The sequence below is a fragment of the Emys orbicularis genome, chromosome 1 (genome assembly GCF_028017835.1).
Source record: "Emys orbicularis isolate rEmyOrb1 chromosome 1, rEmyOrb1.hap1, whole genome shotgun sequence".
In the NCBI taxonomy this organism is placed as follows: Eukaryota; Metazoa; Chordata; order Testudines; family Emydidae; genus Emys; species Emys orbicularis.
This window is the reverse complement of record NC_088683.1, coordinates 367,197,578-367,207,290: the sequence shown is the minus strand read 5'-3', so window position 1 is coordinate 367,207,290 and position 9,713 is coordinate 367,197,578. Positions and strand designations below refer to the sequence as shown.

Sequence of the window (9,713 nt, the reverse complement as noted above, 5' to 3'; positions counted from 1 at the left end):
ACCATTACATTTCAGAAACATTTGAATCAGGTTCTCTTGCAGGAAGCTATAAAATTGGGAAAATCCAAACGGAAAGCAAAAGTTTATTTTGATAAAAGCCAAAGAGAGAATGCTTGAGAAATTGAAAATCAGGTGATGATATTCTGTATCAGAAGACAATTTATGTAACCAATAAACTGGGCCACATTATATTATGAATAGACTCGGTTCCTTTGTATACAGAATCAGAAACAAAATGAAAAATAGATAAATTCTGTCATGTTAACAGAATTAAAGTTGTACCGGAAAAGAAATATTTCTTCACAGGCAGAGGAACTGGAGATGTTGACCACAAAAGAGGAAGTAAAGGATCAGAGAAAGCCACCCCAGTAGCAGGATACTGGTAAAAACCTTTGATGACAGTATCGTGGGAGAAGAAAGCCTTTCCCAGGCCCTTTGGCCTGAATTAATTCAGGATCACATCATTTCGCCTCCACACGGTGGCAGTGACTTTTCGGAGGTTAATGGACTGGATATTACAACTGCATGGGTGGCATGCAGTGGTACACTGGTCCTGTCTCTTATGGTAGCATTCCCACACAGAGTGCAGATGGCAGCACATTAAACACAAAAAAGAAAGCCATTGTCAATTGCTAGACTGAACAGTCTGCAAGACTCAGTTTGCCCTGACAATATGAGCCGCTGTTATCAGCAAATCATTTCTTCACTCCCAGGGGAGACTCTCAAGTCGAAGTTCTCCAGGGTCTATTTTCTGCTCTTCCAGCTGCTCACGGAGCCGAGGGAATTATCTGGTATTCCTGGCCAATCTGAGCGTCCGCAGGGACTGTACAGGGGAATAATAAAGGTCACTGTCCAGCACGCCTTGTGTCAGACATGTGAGATTCATTTAGTGATTCTCAGGGCTCTGCCTTTCTGTCGCAGGAAGGAGATTTCCTCTCTCTGTTGACCAGGATTTTGGTGAGTTGTCCTTCTATCTGTCTCAGTAGCTTCCCTTTTTGGGGGGCTGTGTGGTTTATCCTCTGGTTCATTCAACTTTTCCAATTCAGGAACTTCATTGCCCTGTTAGGTTGTACAGCCAAAGCCTCTGCAGTGGGTATCTGTGTTACCAGAGGGTTCACAACAAGAATGGGTAGCACACTGGCCAGATTCTTCTCCCATCTTTTGCCTTGAGAGGGTCACTGAAAATTGACAGTAGCTTCCCTGAGAGGAAAATCAGGGCCCCAGTGTTTTGAAATTCCCATCTTTTATGCCAGGTCTCAGAACATCACACGCACTGGCGGTTTCCTTCAGACTCTTTCAGCACCCTAACGGAATAGCGCTCTCTGTAGCAGGACCCGAAGCTGTGATTGAATCTGGTCCCCTGAGTTCAATGACAAAACTCCCAACATGGCCAGGAGTTCACTCTAAATCCACATGTAGGGACTTAAATAAATGGCCTGATTTACACCGGCCATGAGCCTCCACTGACATCAACTGGAGTCATACTGTGGCCTCTCAGGGTGGGTGATGTCATTTGGACCAAGGAAGAACTGACAGGAGAGTTGCTGAAATCTCATACTCACAGGCTTAGAGGTTCAGAACAATTGGGATAAAAAAAAAATCAGAGAGGGAGATGGGTCTGCTCTCTCTGTGCCCCCTGAATCTCTGGGTCTGGAGAGGAACCAACAAAGGCAGTAAAAATAAAAGCATGTTTCTTGCATTTGAGGGAACCAAGCGGTGTTGGAAATCTCACCGAGGGATTTCCAGTAAAGCAAAATGAGTGTGTTTGGGTGCAACATTTTTTAGGAAGAGTTACTCATGCTGGTTCCTTTTAGTCTCCACGTCCTCTCTCCCTCCCGCCGGGTCTGTCCCTCTCTCCTTCCCTGCACAGGCTGTGCTGCTGCTGTGGTTCCCTTTGCCCCCAGAAAGGCAGTTCAGACTGATCCTCCCCTTTTCCCCAGTGCAGGCAGACACTGAGTTTAACCTAGTCTGAGGAGGTATTTCTGTGAGCTGTCGTTGTGGGGTCTGGCACCTGGTTTTGGTCCTGGGTGAGGGGTATCTCTGTGTGGCAGGGCTGGAAATTGTGGGGGTGGGGGGCCTACATGGACAAGTGGCCAGCACGTGGGGTTGTGGGGCAGGGAGTGGGATGTACATGGGTAGGAGGGCAGCACTGCGGGTTATTGGGGCGGGGAGCAGGGTGTATACGGACAGACGGGTGGTGCTGAGGGTTGTGGGGACAGGCAGTTGGTGTACAGGGACAGTCAGGCAGTGCTGGGGGTTGTGGGGAGGTAGGGGGTATACATGGACAGGTGGGCAGTGCTGGTGGTTGTGGGTGCAGGCAGGGGGTGTACATGGACAGGCGGGCAGGGCTGGGGGCTGTGGGGGTGTGGAACAGCATGTACACGGACAGGCAGGCAGCGCTGGGACCTTTCCTGGCCCCGAGAGTGTTTTTGAGGGTCTCAGGGTCTCTTTGCCTGGAAGGCCACAGAACTGCAGTCTGGGTGTTTCCAATTGTTGTTGTTGAATATTATTTACGTAACTTCTGGCATTTCACTGGTGGAAAGAACCATTGATCTTTGTGTGACACTGCACCCCATAGTCTTCATAGTGATGTTATTATGATATGATTATGGCATAATTATGATACATTTTATGCAAGACAGGTCAAGTATCCTATTTGTATGCATGTATCATTTTTGTATCTGAAGTTATGAATATTGACTACATATCTGTATTTCAAAGTAGTTACCGCTGGATAACACCTCTAGGCAAAATGCTGCCAGGCTAGAGAGATAGTTTTAAGGGCCTATTCAGGGCACTGGGTGTTCTGGGGCAGGGAGTGTGATGTACAGTGAGGGTTATCGAGGTTGGGAGAGGGGTGTACAAGGATAGGCAGGCAGTGCTGGGGATTGTGGGGCAGGCAGGGAATGTTCAGGGAAAGGCAGGAAGCTCTGGAGGTTGTGGGGAAGCAGGGGGTGGACAAGTCAGGCGGGAAGTGCTGCGGGTTGTGGGAGCAGTGAGTGGAGTGTACCTGGACAGGTGGGCAATGCTGGGGGTTGTGCGGCAGGCAGGGGGGTTTACAAGGAGAGGGGGCAGTGCTGGGGGTTTTGGGGGGTGGGATTGGGGTGTACACAGACAGGCGGGCAGCGCTGGTGGTTTCTAGGGGCTGGGAATGGAACGTAAAGGGACAGGTGGGCAGCGCTGAGGTTTGTGGGAGAGGCAAGGGGTGAACAGGGACAGGCAAACAGCGCTAGGTGTTGTGGGGGCATGGAGTGGCATGTACACAGACAGGTTGGCAGCTCTGTTGAAATTAAAATTTTCTTTGTGACTGTTGGTCCAACACCAGCACTGGGACATTTCCTGGCCCCGAGTGTGTTTGTGGGGGGTTTCAGGGTCTCTTTGCCCTGTCAAGCCACAGAACTGCAGATTGGGTGTCACAAACTTTACACAGTTTTCTTTCCAACAGTTGTTGTTGTTGTTGTATGTTATTTACATAACTTCAGGCATTTCATTAGTGAAAAGAACCATTGACCTTTCCTCCTCAGTTGCTTCAATCTCCCATCATACTCTGAACCCTGTCCGTACTCTACTTCTGCATCCAAGGCTGCCCAAATTCCAACAGCACACTTATCGCCGGTGTCTTCTCCATGCTCCATAGTCATCCCTTGCTCCCACAACCTCCGAGCTGCCCCACGCTACCTACAGCTTTTCCTTTCTGGGGAGTGAGGTGCCTCCCATCATACCTGCTCCCTTGGCTGGGGGTCAATCATTGAATGTATCTCACTGGTTAGAAATCTCATTAGTGGCAAATGCCGAGGCAGGCACCAGTGGGCTTCTCCTGTTACACCCATGCACACCATGGTGCTTCAAGGTTTGCTACACAGGAACAACTCACAAGCTGAGAAGTTTGCACATTATATAATGAGAGGGGGCAACTGTGGGACAGGTTATGGCCTCAATAAATAGAGGAGCCACGTGCAGGAGCCACTGGCTGCTGACTGTAACAGTGAGCCACTGCAACACAGACATTAAACTCAGGGTGCTCTGGGACCATTTGCTAGCCAGCTCTTAGTCATTCATGGCAAGTGTTATTATACATTCATCCCTCAGTGCAGAGACTATATAGGTACAAGTCATTATTTTTCTCACCTTAAACATTCCTCCATGCAGTGCATCATGGGATCCCTCAGCCTCGTGAAATAGACACCCAGTGTAGCATTTCCAAGGCACCACAGTCACAAGAGAATTTCTCCCCACCGGGCTAAATTCAGCAGGGTCATGAATAGAAAAAATGCCTTCAGTAACTTCAGGTACGATCTTGGATCCAAAATTCTACTAGCTGACTCCTGGGGACATGTTCATAGATTCAAAGGCCGGAAGGGATCATTGTGATCATCTAGTTTTTATAACACAGGCCTGAGAATTTCCCCAAAATTATTCCTAGAGCTGATCTTTTAGAGAAACATCCAACCTGTATTTAAACATTTTCAGTCATGAGGAATGCCTGAAGACCCCTGGTAAATTGTTCCACAGGTTAATTACTCTCACCAGTTAAAAAGTGTACGCCTTATCGCCAGTCAGAATTTCTTTAAGTTCAACTTCCAGCCATTGGATCATGTTATGCTGAAGAGAGTATTGTTACATATTGGTTCCCTGTTTAGGTACTTACAGACTGTTAAGAAGTTAATTCATAGACATCTTTGATAAAATAAATAGATTTAAATCTTTGAGTCTATCATAAGGCAGGTTTTCTAATCATTTAATAATACTTGTGCCTCTTCTCTGAACACTCTTCAATGAATCTACATCCATCTTTGATAGTGGACATCAAAACTGGACACAGGATTCTAGCAGCAGTCACACCAATGAAAAATACAGAGGTAAAATTACTTCTCCTTAAGATTTCCCTGGTTATCATCCAAGGATCACATTGGTTCTTTTGGCTGCAGGGTCACACTGGGAGCTCATGTTAAATAATTACTCCTTCATGCCCCAAATCTTGTTCAGAGTCATTGTGCTTCCCACGAGTATCCCCCCATCATGTTAGCATCACCTACATTCTTTGTTCCTAGATGTAGATATCTACATAGCTATATGAGAACACATATTGTTTGCTTCAAACCAGTTTACTAACCAATAGAGATTGCTCTGAATCAGTGACCTGTCCTCTTCATTATTTAAAATCCCTGAATTGTTGTGTCATCTGCAAACTTCATCGATTTTCAGGCATCAGGAGGATAAGTGGCTGAGTTGCTGACATGAGTCTTTGTTACACTTGTCAGTTACCTCCACTAACTTATGTCTCAGACAAGAGACATATGGGTGCCTGCAAGAAATCGTCTCACTAAAAGAAACAAGGGAAGTAACAGAGGTGCAGGCCTGTAGCACTAAATACCAAGAGCCTTGTGCATTCCGTGCCGATTCTGTTGAGCCCAAAGTCATAGCCCAGCACAAAGTCATAGCCCAGAACCCGGGGAACTAGACTCACTTCAGTCCCTGGGAAAATCATGGAGCAGGTACTCAAGGAATCCATTTTGAAGCACTTGAAGGAGAGGAAGGTGATCAGGAACAGTCAACACGGATTCACCAAGGGCAAGTCACCAACCTGATTGCCTTCTATGATGAGATAGCTGGCTCTGTGGATATAGAGAAAGCGGTGGATGTGATATATCTTGACTTTAGCAAAGCTTTTGATACGGTCTCCCACAGTATACTTGCCAGCAAATTAAAAAAGTATGGGTTGGATGAATGGACTATAAGGTGTATAGAAAGCTGGCTAGATTGTCGGGCTCAACGGGTAGTGATCAATGGCTCAATGGTTAGTTGGCAGCCGGTATCAAGAGGAGTGCCCCAGAGGTCGGTCCTGGGGCTGGTTTTGTTCAACATCTTTATGAATGATCTGGATGATGGGATGAATTGCACCCTCAGCAAGTTTGAAGATGACACTAAGCTGTGGGGAGAGGTAGATACGCTGGAGGGTAGGGATAGGGTCCAGAGTGATCTAGACAAACTGGAGGATTGGGCCAACAAGATCCTTGGAGGTTCAAGAAGGATAAGTGCAGAGTTCTGCACTTAGGAAGGAAGAATTCCAAGTACCTTCACAGGCTGGGTACTGACTCGCTAAGCAGCAGTTCTCCAGGAAAGCACCTGGGGATTACAGTGGACGAGAAGCTGGATATGAGTCAGCAGTGTGCCTTCGTTGCCAAGACGGCCAATGGCATATTGAGCTGTATTAGTAGAAGCATTGTCAGCAGAGTGCAGGAAGTGATTATTCCCATCTATTTGACACTGGTGATGTCACACTTGGAGTATTGTGTCCAGTTTTGGTCCCCCCACTACAGAAGGGATGTGGACAAATTGGAGAGAGTCCAGCGGAGGGCAGCTAAAATGATTGGGGGGCAAAGGCACATGTCTTACGAGGAGAGGCTGAGGGAACTGGGGTTATTTAGTCTGCAGAAAAGAAGAGTAAGGAGGGATTTGATAGTAGCCTTTAACTACCTGAAGGGGGGTTCCAAAGACGATGGAGCTAGGCTGTTCTCAGTGGTGGCAGATGATAGAACAAGAAGCAATGGTCTCAGGTTGCAGTAGGGGAGGTCTAGGTTGGATATTAGGAAATGCTATTTCCCTAGGAGGGTGGCGAAGCACTGGAATGGGTTACCTAGGGAGGTGGTGGAATCCCCATACTTAGAGGTTTTTAAGGCCCGGCTTGACAAAGCCTTGGCTGGGATGATTTAGTAGGTGTTGGTCCTGCTTGAGCAGGGGATTGGACTAGATGACCTCCTGAGGTCTCTTCCAACCCTAATAGTCTATGATTCTATGATAATGTCTGTTTCCATGGGGAAAACTTGGCTCCTTTCCAATATAGGAACTGCATCGTGGATCAGACCTATGGTCTATCTAGTCCAGTGTCCTCTCTGTGACAGTGACAGCCACAGGTGTTGCAGAAGAATGTATAAAAAACCAAGCAGTAGATGGATGGGGGAGGTGACTTGACCATCAGGAGGGTCTCACCCTAATGCCTAAAAGCTAGAGACTGGCTTGTGCCCTGAATCACATTGGCATATAGGCTTTCCAAAATATGTATTTAGCCGTAACTATTGTAACTGGATAGTCTCACTGTCCATCTGAAAGTCCAAACCCTTCCTGATTCTTGCTTAGCTAATGGCCTCAACTACCTCTTGTGGCAACGAGTTCCTCAGCCTAATTAGGGATTGAGTGAAGAAAGCATTCATTTTTATCTGTTTTGAATTTGCCATGTTTCAGTTTAATCCAATGTCCTATTAATATTGTGTAATGAAACGGGAGATCACATTCTCTGTCTGGGGATTGGTCCTGCTTTTAGCAGGAGGTTGGACTAGATGACCTCCTGTGATCCCTTCCAACCCTGGTATTCTATGATTCTATGATTCTACTCTCTACCAATCAGTATTTTATAGACTTTTCTCATGTCCCCTCTTCTTCATCTCCTTTGTAAGGTAATAATCCCAGTCTTTTCAACCTCTCTCCATATGAGTGTTTCCCCGGGCCCTTGATCATTCTTGTTCTCCGTGCCTGAAACCCTCTATGTCTCCAATATTCTATGCGAAAAGGGTGCCCAGTACTACACAGAGGAGTCCAGAGGAGGGTGAAACATTGACTGACTGATCTCATGACACTGTATTTTCTGTATGATTCCCCATCCCACTCCTACTGGATCCCAATATTTTACTTAGTTTCTGTCTGTGCTTGCAAGGTGAGGAGGGTTTCACAGAGCTGTGTACCATGACACCCAGATCCCTGTCCTGAGGGCATACAGTTAAATTAGAACCTTGTAAGGTGTTTGAGGAATTCAAGTTTTTCCCTCCAATGGGCATACACGAGGCAATTATTGCCATCAAAGTTCATCTGCCAACAAGCTGCACATTCACATGGCTTGGTTAGCTCCCTCTGAGAACTTCTCTGTACTTGACTATGACCTAAATAATCTGGTTCCATCTGCAAATGTTGTCACCTCACTGCTCACCCCCGTTTCTAGATTGGTAATAACTATAAAAGATTTACCCTACTAATTATTGTATAAACTATTGTAATCCCTCTCACTGTGCTCCTCTCCCTTCACAGGTACATTGAGCATTTCTAAGCCTGATCGACGCATTGATGACTTCATGGCAGCTTTGAACCTCACCCACTCTGACCCGTCAATCTTCATCCTAATGGGCGTCCCTGGCATGGAAGATGCCCACGTCTGGATTTCCATCCCTTTCTGTACCTCCTACATTAGCAGCCTGTTAGGAAATTTCATGGTTCTGTTTCTTGTAAGCAAAGAGGAGACCCTGCACAAGCCGATGTACCTGCTGATCTGCATGCTGGCGCTCACAGACATCACCAAGTCTAGCACAGTTGTGCCAAAGGCACTGTGTATATTTTGGTTCAATTTGAAAGGCATTACTGTGCGTGGTTGCCTGACCCAGATTTTCTTCCTTCACTCAGTTTCTTTTGTGCAGTCTGCTGTTCTCATGATAATGGCCTTTGATCGCTATGTTGCCATATGTAATCCTCTGAGATACACCACCATCCTCACCAATGAACGAATAGCTATGCTAGGGCTTGCGGGTTTGGTAAGAGCTGTTCTCTTCATGCTGCCCCTGCCCCTGACCCTGAGCAGGCTGCCATTCTGTGACAACCACATTATCCCCCACACGCACTGCGAGCACATGCTTTTGGCAATGATATCATGTGGGGATATCACATTCAACAGGATGTACAGCTTTGTGGTACCATATGTACTCATGGGGTCAGACCTGATGCTCATTGCTCTGTCCTATGGTCTCATCATAAGGGCTGTCCTCAGAATCTCCTCCAAGAGAGCCCACCAGAAAGCCCTCAACACCTGCACAGCCCACATCTGTGTGATGCTGATGTTTTATACTCCCGTCCTCTTCACCACCCTGACAATCCGGTTCAGTGGGGGCATCACTCCCCTTGTTCGCATCATCTTGAATGTCCTCTATTACCTCATTCCTCCTGTGCTCAACCCCATCATTTACGGGGTCAAAACCCAAGAGCTGCGTGATAAAGTGGGCAAATACACTTGCAGAAGTTGATCATTGGAGGTCACTGACTTTCAACCTGTGTGACAAGAGGGTGAAAGGATGCCTCCTCATTAATCCAGGGTGCTCTGTCGCAGTTTGGCTGAGCTCAGCACTTTGGAAGTTCACAGTCTGATAAATTCCTCTCATCTAATGTCTTATCACTCCATCACCAAGCACTGCACTCTCTGTTGCTAAATTACCTCTCTTTGACCATCATCCATCCTCTTTCATTGTCACCCACCAGCCCTCAACCCCACACACCATGTCACAGGCCTTCCTGTAAATCCTAGACTACCAGAAGATACTGCAGATTTCTGATGTAAGGTCACTTTCTCTTAGTCCCTGTGTGAACAGGATTCCTGATCAGTTTGATGAACAGAAGATATACTATCAGATAGCCAAACAGAAAAGAAAGGAACTACAATGCTGAATTTCTTTATTCAGTGAGCAAATTTTTACGTCCAATCCTTCAGGAAACCTGGAGGATAAAACATATAAAGACTAACACTAACAACTAATTCAACACCAGATGTGGACATTGACTACCATCATTGAATGCAATTAGAAATAAATACTATAATAATGTTTTTGTTGTTTTTATACTACATATATTTTGAGCTGCTTTGGGGCTATTTTAACACCATCAGATGCCATAGCTTGTTT

At 46.3% G+C, this 9,713-nt stretch overlaps 1 protein-coding gene across 1 annotated transcript; it reads left to right on the top strand.

Moving 5' to 3' along the window:
- Positions 1 to 8,123: 8,123 nt before the first annotated feature.
- On the top strand, positions 8,124 to 9,062 carry LOC135873566 (olfactory receptor 52N4-like). The gene has a single exon (XM_065398178.1). The coding sequence runs from the start codon at positions 8,124 to 8,126 to the stop codon at positions 9,060 to 9,062; it is 939 nt and encodes a 312-aa protein (XP_065254250.1).
- The last annotated feature ends 651 nt before the right edge of the window (positions 9,063 to 9,713 follow it).

Coding starts and splice junctions, on each gene's coding strand:
- LOC135873566 (XM_065398178.1), top strand. CDS start 8,124: ATGGCAGCTTTGAACCTCACCCACTCTGACCCGTCAATCTTCATCCTA.